This window comes from Ranitomeya imitator, chromosome 8 (assembly GCF_032444005.1).
Source record: "Ranitomeya imitator isolate aRanImi1 chromosome 8, aRanImi1.pri, whole genome shotgun sequence".
Classification (NCBI taxonomy): domain Eukaryota; kingdom Metazoa; phylum Chordata; class Amphibia; order Anura; family Dendrobatidae; genus Ranitomeya; species Ranitomeya imitator.
Window position 1 is genome coordinate 71851730 of NC_091289.1, and position 27405 is coordinate 71879134.

Below are 27405 nucleotides of genomic sequence, written 5' to 3' on the forward strand. Positions count from 1 at the left end.
ATTCCATCAAAGTCTGCATTTCAAAACGTCACTACTTCAATTCCAAGCCCCGGCATGTGCCCAAACAATAGTTTACCCCCACATATGGGGTATCACCATACTCAGGAGAAACTGGACAACAAATATTGGGGTCAAATTTCTCCTGTTACCCTTGGGAAAATTAAAAAATTCTGGGCTAAATAATTATTTTTGAGGAAAGAAAACGTATTTATTATTTTCACGGCTCTGCATTATAAACTTCTATGAAGCGCTTGGGGGTTCAAAGTGCTCACCACACATCTAGATAAGTTCCTTTCGGGGTCTAGTTTCCAAAATGCGGTCACTTGTGGGGGGTTTCTACTGGTAAGCCACATCAGGGGCTCTGCAAACGCAATGTGACGCCCACAGAGCATTCCATCAAAGTCTGCATTTCAAAACGTTTTCTTCTGTAACCCTTGGGAAAATAAAAAATTCTGGGCTAAATAATTATTTTTGAGGAAAGAAAACGTATTTATTATTTTCACGGCTCTGCATTATAAACTTCTATGAAGCACTTGGGGGTTCAAAGTGCTCACCACACATCTAGATAAGTTCATTTGGGGGTCTAGTTTCCAAAATGGGGTCACTTGTGGGGGGTTTCTACTGTTAAGCCACATCAGGGGCTCTGCAAACGCAACGTGACGCCCACAGAGCATTCCATCAAAGTCTGCATTTCAAAACGTCACTACTTCACTTCCGAGCCCCGGCATGTGCCCAAACAGTGATTTACCCCCACATATGGGGTATCAGCGTACTCAGGAGAAACTGGACAACAACTTTTGGGGTCAAATTTCTCCTGTTACCCTTGGGAAAATAAAAAATTGCAGGCTAAAAGATCATTTTTGAGAAAATATATTTTTTTTTTTTTCATGGCTCTGCGTTATAAACTTCTGTGAAGCACTTGGGGGTTCAAAGTCCTCACCACACATCTAGATTAGTTCCTTTGGGGGTCTAGTTTCCAAAATGGTGTCATTTCTGGGGGATCTCCAATGTTTAGGCACACAGGGGCTCTCCAAACGTGACATGGTGTCCGCTAATGATTGGAGCTAATTTTCCATTTAAAAAGCCAAATGGCGTGCCATCCCTTCCGAGCCCTGCCGTGCGCCCAAACAGTGGTTTACCCCCACATATGGGGTATCTGCGTACTCAGGACAAACAGGACAACAATATTTGGGGTCCAATTTCTCCTATTATCCTTGGCAAAATAGGAAATTCCAGGCTAAAAAATCATTTTTGAGGAAAGAAAAATTATTTTTTATTTTCATGGCTCTGCGTTATAAACTTCTGTGAAGCACCTGGGGGTTTAAAGTGCTCAATATGCATCTAGATAAGTTCCTTGGGGGGTCTAGTTTCCAAAATGGGGTCACTTGTGGGGGAGCTCCAATGTTTAGGCACACAGGGGCTCTCCAAACGCGACATGGTGTCCGCTAACAATTGGAGCTAATTTTCCATTCAAAAAGTCAAATGGCGCGCCTTCCCTTCCGAGCCCTGCCGAGTGCCCAAACAGTGGTTTACCCCCACATATGAGGTATCGACGTACTCGGGAGAAATTGCCCAACAAATTTTATGATCCATTTTACCCTACTGCCCATGTGAAAATGAAAAAATTGAGGCGAAAAGAATTTTTTTGTGAAAAAAAAGTACTTTTTCATTTTTACAGATCAATTTGTGAAGCACCTGAGGGTTTAAAGTGCTCACTAGGCATCTAAATAAGTTCCTTGGGGGGTCTAGTTTCCAAAATGGGGTCACTTGTGGGGGAGCGCCAATGTTTAGGCACACAGGAGCTCTCCAAACGCGACATGGTGTCCGCTAACGATGGAAATAATTTTTCATTCAAAAAGTCAAATGGCGCTCCTTCCCTTCCGAGCCTTACCATGTGCCCAAACAGTGATTTACCCCCACATGTGAGGTATTGGTGTACTCAGGAGAAATTGCCCAACACATTTTAGGATCCATTTTATCCTGTTGCCCATGTGAAAATGAAAAAATTGAGGCTAAAAGAATTTTTTTGTGAAAAAAAAGTACTTTTTCATTTTTACGGATTAATTTGTGAAGCACCTGGGGGTTCAAAGTGCTCACTATGCATCTAGATAAGTTCCTTGGGGCGTCTAGTTTCCAAAATGGGGTCACTTGTGGGGGAGCTCCAATTTTTAGGCACACGGGGGCTCTCCAAACGTGACATGGTGTCCGCTAAAGAGTGGAGCCAATTTTTGATTCAAAAAGTCAAATGGCGCTCCTTCCCTTCCAAGCCCTGCCGTGCGCCCAAACAGTGGTTTACCCCCACATATGAGGTATCAGCGTACTCAGGACAAATTGGACAACAACTTTCGTGGTTCAGTTTCTCCTTTTACCATTGGGAAAATAAAAAAATTGTTGCTAAAAGATAATTTTTGTGACTAAAAAGTTAAATGTTCATTTTTTCCTTCCATGTTGCTTCTGCTGCTGTGAAGCACCTGAAGGGTTAATAAACTTCTTGAATGTGGTTTTGAGTACCTTGAGGGGTGCAGTTTTTAGAATGGTGTCACTTTTGGGTATTTTCAGCCATATAGACCCCTCAAACTGACTTCAAATGTGAGGTGGTCCCTAAAAAAAATGGTTTTGTAAATTTCGTTGTAAAAATGACAAATCGCTGGTCAAATTTTAACCCTTATAACTTCCTAACAAAAAAAAATTTTGTTTCCAAAATTGTGCTGATGTAAAGTAAACATGTGGGAAATGTTATTTATTAACTATTTTGTGTCACATATCTCTCTGGTTTAACAGAATAAAAATTCAAAATGTGAAAATTGCGAAATTTTCAAAATCTTCGCCAAATTTCCGTTTTTATCACAAATAAACGCAGAATTTATTGACCTAAATTTACCACTAACATGAAGCCCAATATGTCACGAAAAAACAATCTCAGAACCGCTAGGATCCGTTGAAGCGTTCCTGAGTTATTACCTCATAAAGGGACACTGGTCAGAATTGCAAAAAACGGCAAGGTCTTTAAGGTCAAAATAGGCTGGGTCATGAAGGGGTTAAATGAGTATTTTACACCCAATTAGCAGCGTTCATATGACATGACTGTTGATTCTGTTGGTTACACAATAGTTGCCTACATGTGATCTTTTCTGCCAAAAGCAGTAATTAAACAAATGTGTGGTGTTAGACTGCAAATATTTTGCAAATAACTATATTTTGTTCTTGCACACAGTGGCATGTAAGAGTTTGGGCATCCCTGGTCAAAATTACTGTTAATGTGAGCAAGTTGAAGATGAAATGATCTCTAAAAGGCCTGAAGTTCTATATATATATATATATATATATATATATATATATATATATATATATATATATATATATACAGTACAGACCAAAAGGTTTGGACACACCTTCTCATTTAAAGATTTTTCTGTATTTTCATGACTATGAAAATTGTACAGTCACACTGAAGGCATCAAAACTAAGAATTAAGACATGTGGAATTATATACTTAACAAAAAAGTGTGAAACAACTGAAATTATGTCTTATATTCTAGGTTCTTCAAAGTAGCCATCTTTTGCTTTGATGACTGCTTTGCACACTCTTGGCATTCTCTTGATGAGCTTCAAGAGGTAGTCACTGGGAATGATCTTCCAACAATCTTGAAGGAGTTCCCAGAGATGCTTAGCACTTGTTGGCCCTTTTGCCTTCACTCTGCAGTCCAGCTCACCCCAAACCATCTCGATTGGGTTCAGGTCTGGTGACCGTGGAGGCCAGGTCATCTGGCGTAGCACCCCATCACTCTCCTTGGTCAAATAGCCCTTACACAGCCTGGAGGTGTCTGTGGGGTCATTGTCATGTTGAAAAATAAATGATGGTCCAACTAAACGCAAACTGGATGGAATAGTATGCTGCTGCAAGATGCTTTGGTAGCCATGCTGGTTCAGTATGCCTTCAATTTTGAATAAATCCCCAACAGTGTCACCAGCAAAGCACCCCCACACCATCACACTTCCTCCTCCATGCTTCAAGGTGGGAACCAGGCATGTAGAGTCCATTTGTTCACCTTTTCTGCATCGCACAAAGACACGGTGGTTGGAACCAAAGATCTCAAATTTGGACTCATCAGACCAAAGCACAGATTTCTACTGGTTTAATGTCCATTCCTTGTGTTCTTTAGCCCAAACAAGTCTCTTCTGCTTGTTGCCAGTCCTTATCAGTGGTTTCCTAGCAGCTATTTACCATGAAGGCCTGCTGCACTTAACAGTTGTTGTAGAGATGTGTCTGCTGCTAGAACTCTTTCTCGTATTGACCTGGTCTCTAATCTGAGCTGCTGTTAACCTGCGATTTCTGAGGCTGGTGACTCGGATAAACTTATCCTCAGAAGCAGAGGTGACTCTTGGTCTTCCTTGAGCCAGTTTCTTTGCAGCACTTGATGGTTTGTGCCACTGCACTTGGGGACACTTTCAAAGTTTTCCCAATTTTTCAGACTGACTGACCTTCATTTCTTAAAGTGATGATGGACACTCATTTTTCTTTACTTAGCTGGTTTTTCTTGCCATAATACAATTTCTAACAGTCTATTCAGTAGGACTATCAGCTGTGTATCCACCAGACTTCTGCATAAAACAACTGATGGTCCCAACCCCATTTATAAGGCAAGAAATCCCACTTATTAAACCTGACAGGGCACACCTGTGAAGGGAAAACCATTCCCGGTGACTACCTCTTGAAGCTCATCAAGAGAATGCCAAGAGTGTGCAAAGCAGTCATCAAAGCAAAAGGTGGCTACTTTGAAGAACCTAGAATATAAGACATAATTTCTGTTGTTTAACACTTTTTTGTTAAGTATATAATTCCACATGTGTTAATTCATAGTTTTGATGCCTTCAGCGTGAATGTACAAATTTCATAGTCATGAAAATACAGAAAAATCTTTAAATGAGAAGGTGTGTCCAAACTTTTGGTCTGTACTGTATATATATATATATTCATTCATTTTTTTATATTTTAAAAATTACAAAAATAAAAAATGGGCCAATGCAAACGTTTGGGCACCCTTGTAGATTTGTCTGTTCCGATAACCTTGATCCAGGTTTCAGACCTTAATTAGCCTGCTAGGGTTATGGCTTGTTTATTATCATCATTGGGAAAGGCCATATGATGCAAATTTCTCAGCTTTAAAAAAACCCAGCCTCCTGTACCTCGTGCCAAAAACATCAGCCATGAATTCATCTAAACAGCTACCTAGCACTCTGAAAATGAAACTGGTGGAGGTCCACAAAACAGGAGAAGGCTATAAGGCGATAGCAAAGTGTTTTCAAGTTGCCCTTTCCTCAGTTTCAAATGTAATTAAGAAATGGCAGTAAACATGAACAGTGGACGTCAAGATAAGATCTGGAAGATAAAGCATTTTTAGAAACATTCTTTCCAGGATAATGACTTGTCTATAAGGAACATTTTTGCGTTTGGAATGCTTTCAATGGTGAAAAAAAATTTGCATCGTACTAGGTCATGGGTTTTCCAGCAGGACAATGATCCCAAAAATACTCCAAGAACCATCCAATAATAGATGGAAACGAAGCACTGGAGAGTTCAGTTCACTACTGCCTCTTACATATACCGTTATATGAAAAAGTTTGGGCACCCCTATTAATCTTAAGCTTAATGTTTTATAAAAATAGTTTTTTTTTGCAATAGCTATTTCAGTTTCATATGTCTAATAACTGTTGGACACAGTAATGTTTCTGCCTTGAAATGAGGTTTATTGTACTAACAGAAAATGTGCAATCTGCATTCAAACAAAATTTGACAGGTGCATAAGTATGGGCACCCCACCAGAAAAGTGACATTAATATTTAGTAGATCCTCCTTTTGCAAAAATAACAGCCTCTAGTCGCTTCCTGTAGCTTTTAATGAGTTCCTGGATCCTGGATGAAGGTATTTTTGACCATTCCTCTTTACAAAACAATTCCAGTTCAGTTAAGGTTGATGGTCGCCGAGCATGGACAGCCCTCTTCAAATAATCCCACAGATGTTCAATGATATTCAGGTCTGGGGACTGGGATGGCCATTCCAGAACAGTGTAATTGTTCCTCTGCATGAATGCCTGAGTAGATTTGGAGCGGTGTTTTGGATCATTGTCTTGCTGAAAGATCCATCCCCTGCGTAACTTCAACTTTGTCACTGATTCATGAACATTATTGTCAAGAATCTGCTGATACTGAGAGGAATCCATGCGTCCCTCAACTTCAACCTTTTCACACTGTTCTGCTCCAAAATGGTGTTCCAAGCCCCCTTACAATGTGGGAAAGGAAGCTAGATTGATATGATGTGTGTTTGTTGTGCACCCGCCCACGTCCTTGTCGCTCATCATCAACATCACGTCCACTTCCCCATTCCTTGCCCATTTTAAATTACGTATCATATATCCCTGTTCAGAAAACGTTGTAGACAGTATCACAATGCCAGCAAAATGTGCCTACTACAGATGGACGTATAAGACTGTAATATCAATATAGCAATGCTATTTGAAACCAATTTTTTTATGTGTGTGATTTGATGATAAATGCCATATAAAATGTCTCTGCTGTAAAAATTGCAGTATTATAATGCCAACAAAATATGCTGACATACAGGACTCAAACGTAAAAAAAACCCGCGACAAAACGTTCTGAACATATTGAAGTAACCAAAAAATAATTTATTAAATTGCCAGGTGCAGACAGAGAACAAGAAGGGGTTACACCCACTAGCACATGCAAAAGGGATACTCAGAGGACATTATACAAATTATCAAAAAGGCTAAACAGGTCATCTTCAATGCTACAATATATGACCACAAATATTGCACATTTCCCATAAAGCCTAATAATTCAACATCTAACTCCCATAATGTGAATCAGTATTGCACAAAGATCAATAAGTGTTATTACCCATAATTGGTCAGGAGTAAGTCCACGAGCGTCCTTCCCAGAGGACATTATACAAATTATCAAAAAGGCTAAACAGGTCATCTTCAATGCTACAATATGTGACCACAAATATTGCAGATCTCCCAGAAAGCCTAATAAGTCAACATCTAACTCTTTAAATGTGAATGAGTATTGCACAAAGATCAATAAGTGTTATTACCCGTAATCGGTCAGGAGTAAGTCCACCAGCGTCCTCCCCGATGCACGTTTCAGCAAAATACCCTTCTCACCCCTTTCAGGAGAAATTGCACAACAACTTGGGTCCATTTTCTCTTTTTGCTCTTGTGAAAATACAAAATTTCTAGCTAAAAAAGATTTTTGTGGGAAAAATTAGATTTTTTTTTAGTTTCACAGCTTAATGTTATAAACTTCTGTGAAGCACCTGGGGGTTCAAGGTGCTCAATACACATCTAGTTAAGGTACCAAAGAGGTCTTGTTTCCAAAATGGTGTAATTTATGGGGGGTTTCCACTGTTTATGCACATCATGGGCTCTTCAAATGCGACAAGAAAGCATTTGCACTACTAAAGCAGGATGGCACCATTGAAGCTCTAAAAAACTATAGGGAGAAAAATACTTTATCTAAAAAACCAATTAAAGCTGCCAAAAAGGAAACAGAGAAGCACAGAGATGCAAACAACTGGCTAAGACGATGGTGCAGACAACAAGGATTTGGATTCCTGGACCACGGTGTGAATTACTGGTATGATGGACTCCTCGCCAGAGACGGACTACACCTCAACAAACCTGGGAAACACACATTCGCCAGGAGACTCGCTACACTCATCAGGAGGGCGTTAAACTAGAAGAAGAGGGGACGGGAAGAAAAACATTAGACTCGAACAAAGACGACCCAGGAAAACATACTCAGAAGGGAGGTAAGAACATTTCTAAAACAATCCACAGTGAGGAGATAGGAACAAAACAAAATCCTCTAAACTGCATGCTCGCAAACGCCAGAAGCCTGACAAACAAGATGGAAGAACTAGAAGCAGAAATATCTACAGGTAACTTTGATATAGTGGGAATAACCGAGACATGGTTAGATGAAAGCTATGACTGGGCAGTTAACTTACAGGGTTACAGTCTGTTTAGAAAGGATCGTAAAAATCGGAGAGGAGGAGGGGTTTGTCTCTATGTAAAGTCTTGTCTAAAGTCCACTTTAAGGGAGGATATTAGCGAAGGGAATGAGGATGTCGAGTCCATATGGGTTGAAATTCATGGAGGGAAAAATGGTAACAAAATTCTCATTGGGGTCTGTTACAAACCCCCAAATATAACAGAAAGCATGGAAAGTCTACTTCTAAAGCAGATAGATGAAGCTGCAACCCATAATGAGGTCCTGGTTATGGGGGACTTTAACTACCCGGATATTAACTGGGAAACAGAAACCTGTGAAATCCATAAAGGCAACAGGTTTCTGCTAATAACCAAGAAAAATTATCTTTCACAATTGGTGCAGAATCCAACCAGAGGAGCAGCACTTTTAGACCTAATACTATCTAATAGACCTGACAGAATAACAAATCTGCAGGTGGTTGGGCATTTAGGAAATAGCGACCACAATATTGTGCAGTTTCACCTGTCTTTCACTAGGGGGACTTGTCAGGGAGTCACAAAAACATTGAACTTTAGGAAGGCAAAGTTTGACCAGCTTAGAGATGCCCTTAATCTGGTAGACTGGGACAATATCCCCAGAAATGAGAATACAGATAATAAATGGGAAATGTTTAAGAACATCTTAAATAGGCAGTGTAAGCGGTTTATACCTTGTGGGAATAAAAGGACTAGAAATAGGAAAAACCCAATGTGGCTAAACAAAGAAGTAAGACAGGCAATTAACAGTAAAAAGAAAGCATTTGCACTACTAAAGCAGGATGGCACCATTGAAGCTCTAAAAAACTATAGGGAGAAAAATACTTTATCTAAAAAGCTAATTAAAGCTGCCAAAAAGGAAACAGAGAAGCACATTGCTAAGGAGAGTAAAACTAATCCCAAACTGTTCTTCAACTATATCAATAGTAAAAGAATAAAAACTGAAAATGTAGGCCCCTTAAAAAATAGTGAGGAAAGAATGGTTGTAGATGACGAGGAAAAAGCTAACATATTAAACACCTTCTTCTCCACGGTATTCACGGTGGAAAATGAAATGCTATGTGAAATCCCAAGAAACAATGAAAACCCTATATTAAGGGTCACCAATCTAACCCAAGAAGAGGTGCGAAACCGGCTAAATAAGATCAAAATAGATAAATCTCCGGGTCCGGATGGCATACACCCACGAGTACTAAGAGAACTAAGTAATGTAATAGATAAACCATTATTTCTTATTTTTAGTGACTCTATAGCGACAGGGTCTGTTCCACAGGACTGGCGCATAGCAAATGTGGTGCCAATATTCAAAAAGGGCTCTAAAAGTGAACCTGGAAATTATAGGCCAGTAAGTCTAACCTCTATTGTTGGTAAAATATTTGAAGGGTTTCTGAGGGATGTTATTCTGGATTATCTCAATGAGAATAACTGTTTAACTCCATATCAGCATGGGTTTATGAGAAATCGCTCCTGTCAAACCAATCTAATCAGTTTTTATGAAGAGGTAAGCTATAGGCTGGACCACGGTGAGTCATTGGACGTGGTATATCTCGATTTTTCCAAAGCGTTTGATACCGTGCCGCACAAGAGGTTGGTACACAAAATGAGAATGCTTGGTCTGGGGGAAAATGTGTGTAAATGGGTTAGTAACTGGCTTAGTGATAGAAAGCAGAGGGTGGTTATAAATGGTATAGTCTCTAACTGGGTCGCTGTGACCATTGGGGTACCGCAGGGGTCAGTATTGGGACCTGTTCTCTTCAACATATTCATTAATGATCTGGTAGAAGGTTTACACAGTAAAATATCGATATTTGCAGATGATACAAAACTATGTAAAGCAGTTAATACAAGAGAAGATAGTATTCTGCTACAGATGGATCTGGATAAGTTGGAAACTTGGGCTGAAAGGTGGCAGATGAGGTTTAACAATGATAAATGTAAGGTTATACACATGGGAAGAGGGAATCAATATCACCATTACACACTGAACGGGAAACCACTGGGTAAATCTGACAGGGAGAAGGACTTGGGGATCCTAGTTAATGATAAACTTACCTGGAGCAGCCAGTGCCAGGCAGCAGCTGCCAAGGCAAACAGGATCATGGGGTGCATTAAAAGAGGTCTGGATACACATGATGAGAGCATTATACTGCCTCTGTACAAATCCCTAGTTAGACCGCACATGGAGTACTGTGTCCAGTTTTGGGCACCGGTGCTCAGGAAGGATATAATGGAACTAGAGAGAGTACAAAGGAGGGCAACAAAATTAATAAAGGGGATGGGAGAACTACAATACCCAGATAGATTAACGAAATTAGGATTATTTAGTCTAGAAAAAAGACGACTGAGGGGCGATCTAATAACCATGTATAAGTATATAAGGGGACAATACAAATATCTCGCTGAGGATCTGTTTATACCAAGGAAGGTGACGGGCACAAGGGGGCATTCTTTGCGTGTGGAGGAGAGAAGGTTTTTCCACCAACATAGAAGAGGATTCTTTACTGTTAGGGCAGTGAGAATCTGGAATTGCTTGCCTGAGGAGGTGGTGATGGCGAACTCAGTCGAGGGGTTCAAGAGAGGCCTGGATGTCTTCCTGGAGCAGAACAATATTGTATCATACAATTATTAGGTTCTGTAGAAGGACGTAGATCTGGGTATTTATTATGATGGAATATAGGCTGAACTGGATGGACAAATGTCTTTTTTCGGCCTTACTAACTATGTTACTATGTTACTATGTTACATTGCTAAGGAGAGTAAAACTAATCCCAAACTGTTTTTCAAGTATATCAATAGTAAAAGAATAAAAACTGAAAATGTGGGCCCCTTAAAAAATAGTGAGGAAAGAATGGTTGTAGATGACGAGGAAAAAGCTAACATATTAAACACCTTCTTTTCCACGGTATTCACGGTGGAAAATGAAATGCTAGGTGAAATCCCAAGAAACAATGAAAACCCTATATTAAGGGTCACCAATCTAACCCAAGAAGAGGTGCGAAACCGGCTAAATAAGATTAAAATAGATAAATCTCCTGGTCCGGATGGCATACACCCACGAGTACTAAGAGAACTAAGTAATGTAATAGATAAACCATTATTTCTTATTTTTAGGGACTCTATAGCAACGGGGTCTGTTCCGCAGGACTGGCGCATAGCAAATGTGGTGCCAATATTCAAAAAGGGCTCTAAAAGTGAACCTGGAAATTATAGGCCAGTAAGTCTAACCTCTATTGTTGGTAAAATATTTGAAGGGTTTCTGAGGGATGTTATTCTGGATTATCTCAATGAGAATAACTGTTTAACTCCATATCAGCATGGGTTTATGAGAAATCGCTTCTGTCAAACCAATCTAATCAGTTTTTATGAAGAGGTAAGCTAGGCTGGACCACGGTGAGTCATTGGACGTGGTATATCTCGATTTTTCCAAAGCATTTGATACCGTGCCGCACAAGAGGTTGGTACGCAAAATGAGAATGCTTGGTCTGGGGGAAAATGTGTGTAAATGGGTGAGTAACTGGCTTAGTGATAGAAAGCAGAGGGTGGCTATAAATGGTATAGTCTCTAACTGGGTCGCTGTGACCAGTGGGGTACCGCAGGGGTCAGTATTGGGACCTGTTCTCTTCAACATATTCATTAATGATCTGGTAGAAGGTTTACACAGTAAAATATCGATATTTGCAGATGATACAAAACTATGTAAAGCAGTTAATACAAGAGAAGATAGTATTCTGCTACAGATGGATCTGGATAAGTTGGAAACTTGGGCTGAAAGGTGGCAGATGAGGTTTAACAATGATAAATGTAAGGTTATACACATGGGAAGAAGGAATCAATATCACCATTACACACTGAATGGGAAACCACTGGGTAAATCTGACAGGGAGTAGGACTGATGAGATGATGAGAGCATTATACTGCCTCTGTACAAATCCCTAGTTAGACCGCACATGGAGTACTGTGTCCAGTTTTGGGCACCGGTGCTCAGGAAGGATATAATGGAACTAGAGAGTGTACAAAGGAGGGCAACAAAATTAATAAAGGGGATGGGAGAACTACAATACCCAGATAGATTAGCGAAATTAGGATTATTTAGTCTAGAAAAAAGACGACTGAGGGGCGATCTAATAACCATGTATAAGTATATAAGGGGACAATACAAATATCTCACTGAGGATCTGTTTATACCAAGGAAGGTGACGGGCACAAGGGGGCATTCTTTGCGTCTGGAGGAGAGAAGGTTTTTCCACCAACATAGAAGAGGATTCTTTACTGTTAGGGCAGTGAGAATCTGGAATTGCTTGCCTGAGGAGGTGGTGATGGCGAACTCAGTTGAGGGGTTCAAGAGAGGCCTGGATGTCTTCCTGGAGCAGAACAATATTGTATCATACAATTATTAGGTTCTGTAGAAGGACGTAGATCTGGGGATTTATTATGATGGAATATAGGCTGAACTGGATGGACAAATGTCTTTTTTCGGCCTCACTAACTATGTTACTATGTTACTATGACATGGTGTCGGCTAATTCCATCAAATTTTGAATTTAAAAAGTCAAGTGGAGCTCCTTCCCTTACAACCCCTGCCGTGCGCCCAAATAGTAGTATTCCCCCCACATATAGGGTATCGACGTGCTCAGTAGAAATGGCACAACAAATTGTATGGAGCAATTTCTCCTGTTACCCTTATGAAAAATGCAAAATATGAAGCTAAAAAAGATTTATCTGGGAAAAAGTTGATTTTTTTATTTTCATGGCATAACGTTATAAATTTCTGTGAAGCACCTGTGGGTTCAAGGTGCTCAATACACATTTAGATAAGTTCTCTAAGGGGTCTAGTTCCCAAAATTGTGTCACTTGTGGGGGGTTTCCACTGCTTAGGCACATCAGGGGCTCTCCAAACGCGACATGGCAACTGATAATTATTCCAGCATATTTTACATTCAAAAAGTGAAATGGAGCTCCTTCCCTTCCAAGACCTGCCATGTGACCAAACAGTGGATTTCCCCCACATATGGGGTATCGGCATGCTCAGGAGAAATTGTACAACAAATTGTATTGTCCATGTTTCCCTGTTACCCTTGCAAAAGTTTAAAAAAATTAGGTCTAAAGGAAAATTTTTGTGAAAGAAAAGTAAATGTTTTTTTTTTTCTTCCACATTCCAAAAATTTTTGTGCAGCACCTGAAGGGTTAATAAACTTCTTGAATGTGGTTTTGCGTACCTTGAGGGGGCAGTTTTAAGAATGGCGTCATTTTGTGGTATTTTCTGGCCCCTCAAAGTCACTTCAAATGTGATGTGGTCCCTAAAAAAAATGGGTTTGCAAATTTTTTTTTAAAAATTAGAAATCGCTGGTAAACTTTTAACCCTTATATCTTCCTAACAAAAAAATTATGTTTCCAAAATAGTGCTGATGTAAAGTAAAGATGTGGGAAATGTTAGTTATTAACTATTTTGTGCGATATGACTCTCTGATTTAAGGGCATACAAATTAAAAGTTTGAAAATTGCGCAATTTTAAACATTTTTGCCAAATTTCCATTTTCTTCACAAATAAACGCAAATCATATCAAATAAATTTTACCATTACTATGAAGTACAATATGTCATGAGAAAACAATCTCAGAATCCCCTGGATCTGTTAAAACGTTCCAGAGTTATGACCTCATAAATTGACAGTGGTTAGAATTGTAAAAATTGGCCCGGTCAGGAAGGTGAAAACAGGCTTCGGGGTGAAGGGGTTAATGGCTATATCAGTATTCTGTGTCCACCAGAAGGAAGCCTTATAACTGCCTTGTAACTCCAAGCAACTCTTCTGATTTGTATGCCCAGTACAATGTTAGTATGACGTGCCAGGACTCCTAATCAGAAAAGGTGCCAGGGTTGCCAGCAGGTAGGAGGTGGGTTGCAGTGCTCCTGTCTGGCAGTCACAGAATACTGACTTGCTGGTAGACCAGGGTCCTGAAAATTGATTTGCACGTGTCAAATGCTGACATTATTTGCAACAACCCCAGTGTTATTTGGCATGATGCAAACTACAGGTGCTTCTCACAAAATTAGAATATAATCAAAAAGTTAGTTTATTTCAGTTCTTCAATACAAAAAGTGAAACTCATATATTATGTACAGTCATTACAAACATAGTGATCTATTTCAAGAGTTTATTTCTGTCAATGTTGATGATTGTCTTACAGCCAATGAAAACCCAAAAGTCATTATTTCAGTAAATTAGAATAATGAACAAAAAACACATGCAAAGGCTTCCTAAGTGTTTAAAAAAGGTCCCTTTGTCTGTTTCAATAGGCTCCACAATCATGGGGAAGACTGATGACTTGACAGATGTCCAGAAGGCAGTCATTGACATATTCCACAAGGAGGGTAAGCCACAAAATGTCATTGCTAAAGAAGCTGGCTGTTCACAGAGTGCTGTATCCAAGCATATTAATGAAAAGTTGAGTGGAAGGAAAAAGTGTGGTAGAAATAAGCGGGACAAGCAATCGGGATAATCGCAGCCTTGAAAGGATTGTTAAGAGAAGGCCATTCAAAAATTTGGGGGAGATTCACAAGGAGTTGACTGCTGCTGGAGTCCTTGCTTCAAGAGCCACCACACACAGACGTATTCAGGACATGGGCTACAAGTGTCGCATTCCTGGTGTCAAGCCACTCATGACCAATAGACAACGCCAGAAGCGTCTTACCTGGGACAAGGAGAAACAGAACTGGACTGTTGCTCAGTGGTCCAAGGTGTTGTTTTCAGATGATTTCATTTGGAAATCAAGGTCCCAGAGTCTGGAGGAAGAGTGGAGAGGCACACAATCCAAGCTGCTTGAGGTCTAGTGTGAAGTTTCCATAATCAGTGATGGTTTGGGGAGCCATGTCATCTGCTGGTGTAGGTCCACTGTGTTTTATCAAGACCAAAGTCAGCGCAGCTGTCTACCAGGAAATTTTAGAGCACTTCATGCTTCCCTCTGCTGACAAGCTTTTTGGAGATGGAAATTTCATTCTCCAGCAGGACTTGGCACCTGTCCACATCGCCAAAAGTACCAATACCTGATTTAAAAACAACAGTATCACTGTGCTTGATTGGCCAGCAAACTAGCCAGACCTTAACCCCACAGAGAATCTATGAGGCATTGTCAAGAGGAAGAAGCGAGACACCAGACCCAAAAATGCAGACGAGCTGAAGGCTGCTATCAAAGCAACCTGGGCTTCCATAACACCTCAGCAGTGCCACAGGCTGATCGCCTCCATGCCAGGCCACATTGATGTAGTAATTGATGCAAAAGGAGCCCTGACCAAGTATTGAGTGCATTTACTGAACATCCATTTCAGAAGGCCAACATTTCAGATTTTAAAATAATTTTTCAAGCTGGTGTTATAAAGTATTCTAATTTACTGAAATAATGACTTTTGGCTGTAATCATCAACATTAACAGACATAAACACTTAAAATACATCACTCTGTTTGTAATGACTCTATATAATATATGAGTTTCACTTTTTGTATTGAAGAACTGAAATAAATTAACTTTTTGATGATATTCTAATTTTGTGAGAAGTACCTGTATGCGCTGTCTGTTAATTCTTGATGAAAGTGCACATTAACATGCATTTTGCATTTACCACTGTAGGATTGTAGGATTTATTTATTGCAGCTGTGTCTTCTTCCATCCATCTATGTATTCTGTTGATTTACAAGCATTCTGTTTAGCTTAGTACCTTATAGACATCATGATGATCTAAAATCCGGTCAAAATCCTTGTATACATCATTCAGCATATCCACAACCTCCATTGGTGTACTATATTTGCAGATTGTAGTAAACCCAACAATATCACTGAAGTAAATGCTGACTTCTTCGAAGAATTCTGGTTCGACTAATCCAGTTTCCTTAAGGGACTTAACCACAGGCCTGCAGTAAATAAATATACAAGAAAAGCTTTCTATAGTTCCAAGGTACAATAATATTGCAGATGTAAGAAAAGACCCAGGAGCCCCCTGTGAGGACTGAGACTGGAGTCCTAAGGTTTAAGCTATGGAATTTTATTCCAAGTTTATTTTAAAAATGTAATTTTAATATCACATCATTTTTTTTTAACCACTAATGTGTCAGTTTAATACATTTTTACGATTTATGAGGAGGAGGAAACTTAATAGCTGTCTACAAATATCTGAAGGGTTCTCACAGAGTAGAGGGATGTTCTTTATTCTTATTTGCACATGGAAACACGAGAAGCAATGGAATAAAATTGACTGCAGATTAGATATTAGAAAACCCTTTTTGACAGTCAGGGTGATCAATGAGTAGAAAAGGCTGCCACGAGGTGAGATGGTGAGTTCTCCTTCAATGGAAGTTTTCAAACAGAGGCAGGACATACATCTGTCTGAGATGGTTTAGTGAATACTGCATTGAGCAGGGGGTTGGACATGATGACAGCGCAATGACTCGACCGCTGCCTCGGTATGCATTACTTTGCTGCAGTGGTGACATCATGTCAACATCGCTGCTGAAAACTGTGATTGTTTGCAAAGATGTCGATGTGATGCCTCATCTGCAGCCAAGAGTAACAGAGAGCGAGGCAGAGACACAGCGCTAGACCTAGGGAGCGTAAGTTATAAATTGGGCGGGGAGGTATTTACTATGAATGGAGCATATCAGGAAAACTTTTCTAAAAGGGGGCAGCCCCTCTAAATTCAGTTTATGAATAGTATGTAGTAAATAGTATGCTCATGAGCTCCATCTAGTGATAGCTTCAGAGAGATAGAAAGAATTAATCAGCAGTAAAATAGGGAAATGAATGAACTATTGTTTTACAAAGGTCTTACTATGTGCTGCTTCTTTTGATTGTAAGCCACATAGAGAAATGTACATTAAGGGTATTGTCTTGTGAAAACAAGTGATCATCTGTCCATCTTGGTTGGGGTCCGACCACTAGGGCACGCACCAAGCAGCAGAATTGATAACTTGGATCCCTGTTAGAATGGAATAGCAATGTACATACTTGGCCACCACTCCATTCATTCTCAAAGGTGCTGTCAAGAGCAATATTTGGCTTTTTCTGACAGTCCAATAGAAAATGTATGGAATGATGGTCATGCATGCGCACTACTGCTCCAGTCTAAAGGGGTTCAAAAGATCCCTATTCTGCCAATCGGTGGGGTCCCAGTGGTCAACAAGTTGTCACCTATCTAGTGAAAAGGTAATAACTTGTTTTCACCAGACAACTTCTTTAAAGAGGACCTTTAAAAGAGTTGAACTGTTGAACTGAATATATGATGTAATAGTGCCTGCAGAGCAGAATAAAACCTCTTTTTTTCAATTTGCCTCTCATTACGGAGATATTAGCAAAGTATTTGGCACCTAGCGAGTTAAACTTTTTTTTTTAAGTCCAAGTAGGTGTTATGATATAGTTTTCATCGGAGACATATACTTCTTCTCCCTGTATGATGTTGAACAATCCTAAGCAAGCAGCAACATTTAAGAAAGAAGAGCACTGCACCATCATAGCTTAGATCATGTTTCTCAGTGTGTGAGATGTATAATGACAGACAGCCCTGATCTCCTTGTCTAATCTCCTGCATGAGTCAGTGTGGGCGGAGGGCAGTGCAGCTGAATTTAGCTGTGCCATATTACAAATCCTTCTATCAGCTCTCTTAGATTAGTGTGTGTCAGTAATCACACTTATGTCTTCTATGCTCAAGCAATTTGTAATCTCTCTGCAGTGAGATCAGGGCTGCATTACAGACTACCTCTTCTGGGCTATTTTGTGAGATATAATGATACCATGCTATAATTTAATTTCAGAGCGAATAGAAGTTGAGCACAACAGATTTAAGTGCCATACTGAAACTTTGAGGTCTCATCTGGAGACAGGCTGTTTTGGGGGAGGGGTAGCACAGCAGAGCTGAATGTGCTATGACAGTAAGAGAGCTAATAGAAGGGTTTGTAATGTGACACAGCTAAACTCAGCTATGTTGTGCCTTCCCTCACATCAGGACTCAATTTAACACCTGGATTTATGACTCACTACATGGATAAAATTCACACCTCCACCAGACGGACTCCAGATAACTAAGAACATTCCCACTGCCTCTCCATTTGTAATATAATGCCTAGTTTGATTTCCTTGGTTTATCTTTAGGAGGCATCACACCTCACACTTCATGAACAAATGTCCTACTGTACTATCTCTTAAATGGTGTGCTTTTTTCTTATTAATCTATTTGTAATCTTGCCTGACGAAGGAGCCCCTGTGCTCTGAAAGCTTGCAAACATATTTTCTGGTTAGCCAATAAAGGTATCACTACTCCTGGAATACTTTTGTCGTCATTGGGCAAAAAAGTATTCACATCGATCAAACTTAACTGAAAGGAGTGAGCCATCTGTGCTATCTCCTAGCACTTTTTAATTATGTTGGAGGTTAAACCAAGAGATCAGAGCTGTATTCTTACATCTCACACACTGAGAAACATCTCTAAACTTTGGTGGGGGCATGTTCTTTCATTTCACTCTTGCTGCCTGCTTTTGATTGGTCAACATCATACAAGGAGAAGTAGTACATGCCCTCAGTGAAAACTGTCTGACAACATCCACTTGACTTAAAAAAAAGTTAACCCATTAGAGGCCAAATACTTTGATTGCTAATACCTCCAAAACCAAAAGACAAAATTGGAAACAAAACAAAAAAAATGTATTCTGATCTGTAGCCACTTCATGGGCCCAGTTCAACATAAAACATTTTGTGAAAGGTTCTCTTCAATAATTTGGGAGACTAGTCAGCAACTAAATTACAGCCCAGTACTGAAGTTTTATTCAAAATGCAACACAACTATGGTAAGCAAACTAACACATATGTTTTTGTTTTTACGTGCGATAGAGTGGTTTAGCTTTAGACTTTTTTTGAACCATTTGCAACCAGCTAGCTAGAGATCTAACACCAATAAGTCTCTATAACACATGACTATTAGAGCAAGGAAACTATAAGGGTACTTTCCCACGGTCAGTAAACACTGAGGGTTGGACGCTGCATACATCCACAGCGTCCAACCCGCAGCGGCCAGATATTACAGCTTAATGGATGGGATTTCAAGAAATCCCATGCCCACTATGCGTGCACAGATGCTTCCGGCTTCCCTTCGGAGACAGACATGCGGTGCGCCTTTCCAGACTGCAGCATGTCTATTTATCTTGCGGAGATGCTCAGTCTTCGCAAGATAAATATCATCCATACAGTGTATTGGGCACGATGATTCCGCAAGGTTTAATGAACACATGCAGATTCACCTGCATTCAGAAGCCGGCAGCACTTTGGATGGAGCGGACATGTGCTGCGTCCAAAGCGTTGCCAATTACTGACCGTGGAGACGTAGCCTTACAAGTGATGACCAGAGCAGACCAAAAATCTGCCCTGCCAGCTCTAGGGGTAAGCTAAAACATAGCAGTTAAAGAAACCCCAAAATGTTGTAGTATCGAATGGATAGCTTTCCATTGGACAGTTAGTGACAGCAATCCATCCCTAGCGGGCAGCCACAGCAGAGCAACATGAGTTCACAACGATTTCCTATTATGATACAGCAACAGAAACTTTGCAGAAGGTATTAAATTAATTATTATAACAAGGAAACAAGACATAATCTACCGCTGTAAAGAGAGAAAGATATGTCTGAAGGAGGCATGCATATTACATTTCTTCCCTCTTCTGATATTCAGTTTGCACAAATGTAGGCACTTACCCTGGTAGAAGCATGAAGTTCAGGCGGTCAGCTCGATCTCTCTCTGCTTTGTACAGCTTGGTGCGTTCCTCCACTAAATGCTCTAGATTTTTAGAGTAAAGCTGCAATCGCCTCAGTAGGGTGTCCATATAACTCTCATTTGTCTGGGCGTGGAAATTACTATGTACAGAAACACAAAGTTTTTTAAGAAATGAGAACAATAACCTACATATAGGAAACAATATAAAGATAACTTCTGGAGCTTTAACCCTTAAAGGGGTGGTTCCCTTTCAGACTTTCTACCTTCGTATCCCAGCTGCTGTTTTTTAAAACATAATAAATCGCTCTGAACTCGCCTTCTTCAGGTCTTCCGGATAGTTTCTGCCACTGTTCTTGGTGTCTGGCATTAGAGGCAGCTCTGATGTCGCGTCGACACCACAGCAGTCAATCAGCGAGTTCATTGACAGCAACTCTGCTGACAAGAAGTCAGCTCCGCAGCCAGTGACAGACAACGGGAGCAGCAGTTGTGACTCACCATTTGACCCATTGATGGCGAGTGTGGTGTGGTTTGTTATGTTTTTACAAACTGCATCTGGGCTGGAGCCGAACATTAAGGGTATGTGCACACGTCAGGATTTCTTGCAGAAATTTTCCTGACAAAAACCGGACATTTCTGCCAGAAATCCGCATGCATTTTTACCGCGATTTTACCGTGATTTTGACGCGTTTTTGACGCGTTTTTTGTGCGTTTTTTCCCAAATGCATAGAATTGCGAGAAAAACGCAGAAAATCCGCAAAAATAATGAACATGCTCATTTTTTTACCGCGATGCGTTTTTTTCGCGGAAAAAAACGCATCCATGTGCACATAACATGCAGAATGCATTCTAAATGATAGAATGCATAATGTATGCGTTTTTAATGAGTTTTTATAGCGTTTTTACCGCGAAAAACCACGAAAAAAATGCGAAAAAACCTGAACGTGTGCACATAGCCTAACTGTAAGGGAACAACCCAAGATCTAATTTATTAAAATTTTAATAGTTTTATACAATAAGTACTGTTTGTAAGAAAAAAAAACACGTATTTCTGTGCCACTATACTCTGAGAGTCAGAAGTCAAATATTTTTTCATCAATTGAGCTGCACACATGGACAAAATTTTTGGCACCCTTCTGTAAAGTAAAGAAAGCCCACAATGGTCAATGAGATAACTTGAAACTCACAAAAGTCATTTTAATTTTAAATTTACAGAATATAAACTAATGAAAATCAGACATTGCTTTTGAATTGTGATTCAACAGAAAAATATTTTTTTAAAAATTATGAAAATGGACTGGAACAAAATGATGGTACCCATTACTCAATACTTTGTTGCACAACCTTCTGAGGCAATCACTGCCAACGATGGTTGTAACTCTAAGGGTATGTTCACAGGTTGTGTTTTTGATGCATTTTTTTTCCTAAGGCATAACCTGCTCTCTTGGCAGTAAGATGCTTGCCTCAAAAAAGCAGGTTTTGATTCACTTTTGATGCGTTTTTTGCTGTGTTTTTGTCATAATACATTTGTCTCTTGTGCATGCTAACGAAGTTTAGTGCAAAAAACAAAATGCTGATTCTACAGCACAAAAACCGCAGCAAAAACTTATACCCGTTTGCATCACCCATTGATTTTAATGGGTGAAAAATGCTGAAAAAATGCTGACAAGTTGCATTCTGCAAAAACTAAGGTATTGTACAAAATACTGAGGGTAAAAAAACGAGCTCTGGGTATGAGATTTCTTTGCTGATGGGCCGGGGTCACACTTGCGAGTGCAATGCAAGAAACTCACGCAAGACTCTCTCATCAGTACCTGGCACTGACGCCGGCACTCAGGACCGAAGCGTGTAGCTTCATAGAAATACATGCAGCCGCACACTCCAGTCCCGAGTGCCGGCGGCAGTGACGGGTATTGAGGCGAGAGACTCGCGCAAGTTTCTCGCATTGCACTCACAAGTGTGACCCCGATCATACTGTAAAATGCAGCTGAAAATTTGCATAAAAAACACATAAGGAAAAAACCTGATTTTTTGTTACAGATTTTCTAGATAAACCTGAGTCAATCCTGATGCCAGCAAAGTGAAGGAGAAACCTGAATGAGAATCTGCATGCCAGTTCTCTGCGGGGTTTTGCCCTGCGTTTTTCCCCATTTTCTTCAATCAAATTAGCCAAAAACGCAGGCGGACTGCATGTTTCAGCTCCTTCCATGGATATATAATAGGATTTACAACAGGGCTCATAGAAGACCCCTTCAGAATAGCCCAATGCTTTGCTCTCAGACATTCTTGGCGGAAATTCACAGTGTCTTCATTCTGCAATCACTGGGGTCTCGAGACAATATTTTCCTATTGGGGGATTTTGTATACATTTTTCACACACGTAAAGGGTGTTCACAGGTCACATCCTACCATAGTAAATAGTAACTCTGCATGGTTAATACGTGAATAATATCATCTTTTTGACTGCAAAGCCACTATTGTGCTATAAAATACTTCTAAAAAAGTACCTAAAGATCTTTGCCAAGGTGCTTTCAATTTTCTTGAAGTCAGGCCTCTTCTCAGGATCCTCTTCCCAGCAATTCTTCACAAGAACATAAACCTGAAAATATGTATATATATAAAAAAAAACACACAATCAGATTGTTAAGCAAGAAGTTACACACTAATCCTTTTGGATTTAGTTTTAGTATATATAGTGGTCAGGGCCGGCACTCCGGGCAAATGCCGGGGCCCTGGGGAGAGAGGGGGGCCCACTTACAGCTGGGAGAGCAGAGCAGGAGATAACATGCTCTCTGCGCCCACAATGTCACTGCTGGCTGCATCTCTTAACCCCTATGTGCCAGCTCTGACACAAGCATCTTCTCACTCAGTCAGTGCAGCCAGGCAGGCACACATAGGGGTTAAGAGAAGGCAGCCAGTGTGACTGTTTGTGGGCGGAGAGAGCACGTTCTCTGCTCTCCCCCCTGGGTGGCTGCAGACAGTGCTGAACTTATCAGGCAGATTCCGAGGAGCTCCATTCTACCAGTGCCTGAGTGAGTGTTATGGTATTCAGCAGTGGTTGAAGTTGTGGCTCAGTCTGCTGCTGTCTGTCTCCGCTGCCTAAAAATGTGAGTGATGTCTGGAGGAGCAGCTGGTGGGGTGCAGCCTGTAGCCACTCAGCTCTCCCAGAATACATGCATGCTGCACCAAACCTGCACCAGTGGGATAGGAAGAAGCTTAACCCCTTCCCATCTGTATGAAGGTTATTGCTAAACCTTAAAGATAACAATCCGACCCACATAAATGGGGTTAACCAGATGCCAGGAGGAAGGGGAGCTGCTGCCATGGATAAAACTGAGCTGTGGGCTGTATGTTGGGGCCCCGTGGCCCCAGGCTGGTGACTGGGGGGACTCTGCCCAGTGCTGGCATGTGGGTGATTTCTGCTCCGGAGTCTCAGCTTCTCTCCTCCAGGTCACACTGTGCAGTCACAGCAACATTGGTTGTCTCTGTCCAGGTCCCAGCAGCTGCCACTGCTCCCAGCAGCTGCCACTGCTCCCACCACGGACATGGCATCACTTAACCCTTCCCCTGCAGCCACCGGCAACAAATCCACATTATTCCTTGATTAAATCAGGTTCCAACCCAATAAAGGAGCAGACATTTCCTGCTGCCATTAGGGTCCGGGAGGGGGTGACATTGGCTGCCCTGCTACTCTGTAGTGGGGGGGTGACAAGTGTAACATGGGGTAACGATGACGGAGAAATGCACAGGATAATAGTGAGCGCGACAGAGGGCAGTGTATGGTATGGAGCAGTCAGGGGGTGGGCTGCAGGATCCCCCCATACTGTACATGACTACTCAGGACAGGGAGGCGTTTAATGAGCTTCTAATGATGGGGCACTAATTGGGTCATTAGGGTTTGTGGAAAGGATTCAGCATCAGGTCCCTCATTAATGCCCGAGCCGCCTGTTACTTTGTAGCACAGATCTGTTGGGGCCGCAAAACCAAACAACGTTGTTTATATAGAAAAGTCTTTGTTTCATAGAAAAACTCAAAACAGAAAAGCACCTCTCCTGTATATATACACTGCACAGCACCTTTCCTCCTGTATATATACACTGCACAGCACCTCTCCTGTATATATACACTGCACAGCACCTTTCCTCCTGTATATATACACTGCAGAATTTACAATAGCTGTCACTCATGTAAGAAGTGAAATCTGGCATTGTACTATACATTTCTCTGCCGTATCTGTGCATCATAAATCGGGGTATGTGTTAAAGGGGGGGCCCACTGAGACTCTTTCGCCCGGGGCCCTCAAAAACCTGGAGCCGGCCCTGATAGTGGTATAAGAAAATTAAAGCACCACCAATCTAGGATTAGTCTCAGGATAAGGCTGAATTCATTTGTCTGTGAAACACGTTCCATGTACGGACTGGAATGCACGGACTGGTCGGAGTTCTCCTGACTCAACCTTGACAGTCTCATAGTTCTGTAGGAAACTTCAAAGGAAACTATGAGGCAGTCAGGTTTGGGTAATGAGACCTGTGCATTGAGGTCAATACACTGAGCGATTTTCACGGATGTCTAAATTCTGCCTAAGGGATAGTCAGAGTAGTTGGTACCTATGGGTTCATGAAACACTTTAACCCAAATTATGCAGTTGTCTTACAGGAAAGATATAAATATTTGTACAGTGCTAGCCAGTAGATAGAAAAATATTTAGACGTGAGAGTCCTCAGGGGTTGATACCTTTTAATGGCTAACTGAAAAGATGGTAACAAATTGCAAGCTTTTGAGACTACGCAGGTCTCTTCATTTAGGCAAAGACTAATGCAAATTCTGATGAATCACATACTTATACACAACATAGCACACAGAGAAAGAAGGCAATAGATAAGACAAGTGATGTGAAGCAGAATTATCATTATGTGAGAGGGATAGACATAGATATTGGAACAGTTCATAGATAAGGAAGTCTTAATGTTTTATGGTCCTCTGAATGGGTCTGGTTATGTGTTGTGATGACCCCAGAAGGTCTGAAGAGCAAATTCCTTAATTGATGTAAAAAGGCATAAATCCATGCGACACATTCATTCCTGCACTGAGTGAGTCAAAGGTCCTCATGAGTTTATACTCACAGACTCTTCTGTCTTTCTGAGATTTGAAATTACCTTTTAAAACAAGTAATTTCATGTCCATGATGCTATGACCAGGGATACAAAGATGTTTTGCTACCGGTAGGTCCATTCTTTTTTCTCTTATTGTGAGGCGATGAGAATTCATCCTTGTTCTAAGTTTTTGCCCTGTCTCCCTCACATTCAGACCCCCAGTTGGACATTTAGTACAAATAATTAAATACACCACATTAGATGTGATGCAGCTGAAAGTACCTGGGATCTTGTAGTCCTGATGTAAGTTGGGGATCTTGTCCGTGGTCATTATAAATGGACAAGTTTTACATTTTTTCTGGTTGCAAGGAAAGGTTCCTGCAACTGTTGGAGAGGACAGGGAGCTTCTGACAATGATGTTTCTTAACCCCTTCACGACCTTGCCCTTTTCCGTTTTTGCGTTTAACTTTTTTATTTTTCTGTCAATATGGCCATGTGAGGGCTTGATTTTTTTGGTTTTAGCATGTCGCATACTAGAAAATGGGAAAAAAATATCAAGTGCTGTGAAAATGCAAAAAAGTGCAATCCCACACTTGTTTTTTTGCTTGGCTTTTTTTGCTAGGTTCACTGAATGATAAAACTGACCTGATATTTTGATTCTCCAGTTCAGCGACACCAAGCATGTCTAGGTTACATTTTATCTAAGTGGTAAACAAAATTCCAAACTTTGCTAAAAAAAAAAATTGCGCAATTTTCCGTTACCCGTAGCGTCTCTATTTTTCGTGATCTGGGGTCAGGTGAGGGCTTATTTTTTGCATGCCGAGCTGGCATTTTTAATGATACCATTTTGGTGCAGATACGTTCTTTTGATCGCCCGTTATTACATTTTAATTCAATGTCGCGGCGACCAAAAGAAACCGTAATTCTGGCGTTTCAATTTTTTTCTCGCTACGCCGCTTAGCGATCAGGTTAATCCTTTTTTATTGATAGATCGGGCGATTCTGAACGCGGTGATACCAAATATGTGTAGGTTTGATTTTTTTTTTTATTGTCTTATTTTGAATGGGGCGAAGGTGATGATTTAAACTTTTATATTTTTTTATTTTTTTCATATTTTTTAAAACTTTTTTTTTTACTTTTGTAATGCTTTAATAGCCTCCATGGGAAGCTAGAAGCTGGCACAACTGGATTGGCTCTGCTACATAGCAGCGATCATCAGATCCCTGCTATGTAGCTGAATTGCAGGCTTGCTATGAGCGCCGACCATAGGGTGGCGCTCACAGCAGGCCGTCATCAGTAACTATAGAGGTCTCAAGGACCTCTATGGTTACCATCCTGACGCATCGCCGACCCCCAAGCAGGTGACGGGGCTCAGCGATGTGATCATTTCCAGCCGCGCGGCCGGAAGCGTCGGTTAAATACCGCTGTCAGCGTTTGACAGCTACATTTAACTGGTTAATAGCGGCGGGTGAATTGCAATTTCACCCGCTGCTATTGCGGGCACATGTCAGCTGTTCAAAACAGCTGACATGTCCCGGCTTTGAGGTGGGCTCAGCGCCCACCTTACAGATATGTAAACATGTCTCATGTTTACATATCTGGCTGGGGGGGGTCTCTCTTTTTAGGGCAATGTGTTATGGCTGGCGGAAGGCACCGAGTAATGATATGAATTGTTATTGGTGCGTTCGCAGCCCGGAGTCCACCGTGCATGAGAGAAGCCTGCTGCAAGAGGAATGGCGGCCCTATATGGCGGTATAATGTCAAATTAGACGCCAGTTCCGTCACTCGGTCAGTATAGCATGACCACTGTTGCTTCACAGGGTTGTGGAATAATTAGTGGGACTAAAGACCCTAACTAGAGTTGTGCCTGCTCTGGAACTCTTCTGTGCTAACCGCACACATGAAGGAACCAGATGCTAGGCCAAGTGACTAATTGCCCCCACTGACGCTAGCTGCCTGCCTAACAAAATTCCAATGGCTAACGGACACTCTCCACGTGTAGCCTGAGTGGCAGAGTAAGACTGGCAACAAAATACAAATGATGCGCAAGCAAAAAGTATACGGCAGCACTCACCAATCTTCAACACTGGTTTCTTTATTCAAGCAATTTCTTTACGGCACAAGGGTGTATATACAAGGAAAGGGCAGCTAAACATGTTTAGAACGGTCCCAAATGTCCCGTGCCTCCACAGCCCAGTCTGTCACCCTGGAGTCGGCGGAAGACATGGGCATGGGCACAGGAACCGTAATTAAGGAGAAATGGGGTCTGCCCAGTGGAGTCAGCTACGGCATTGTTTAGCGCAAACTCTGCCCACGGTAGCAAGGATGCCCAGTCATCCTGCCTGGCAGAAACAAAATGTCGCAGATATGTGACCAATGTCTGGTTGGCCCTCTCTACCAACCCATTCGTCTCAGGATGATATGCAGAAGAGAGATTCATCTCAATGCTGAGTAGTCAACAAAGCTCTCTCCAGAACCGAGACGCAAACTGGGGACCCCGGTCACTTACAATCTTGTCTGG

The 27405-nt window shown here is 41.1% G+C and overlaps 1 protein-coding gene across 2 annotated transcripts in view; it reads right to left on the reverse strand.

Annotated features, from left to right (window-relative positions):
- The window catches only part of GUCY2C (guanylate cyclase 2C), an 842638-nt gene that overhangs the window by 233284 nt on the left and 581949 nt on the right, over positions 1-27405 (reverse strand). For both annotated transcript variants that reach the window (XM_069737068.1, XM_069737069.1), the window contains exons 20-22: positions 22299-22390; positions 19776-19934; positions 15762-15954 (exon numbers count right to left, since the gene is read on the reverse strand). In XM_069737068.1, the coding sequence (XP_069593169.1) occupies positions 15762-15954; positions 19776-19934; positions 22299-22390 (444 nt within the window). The remainder of the gene's footprint in view (positions 1-15761; positions 15955-19775; positions 19935-22298; positions 22391-27405) is intronic.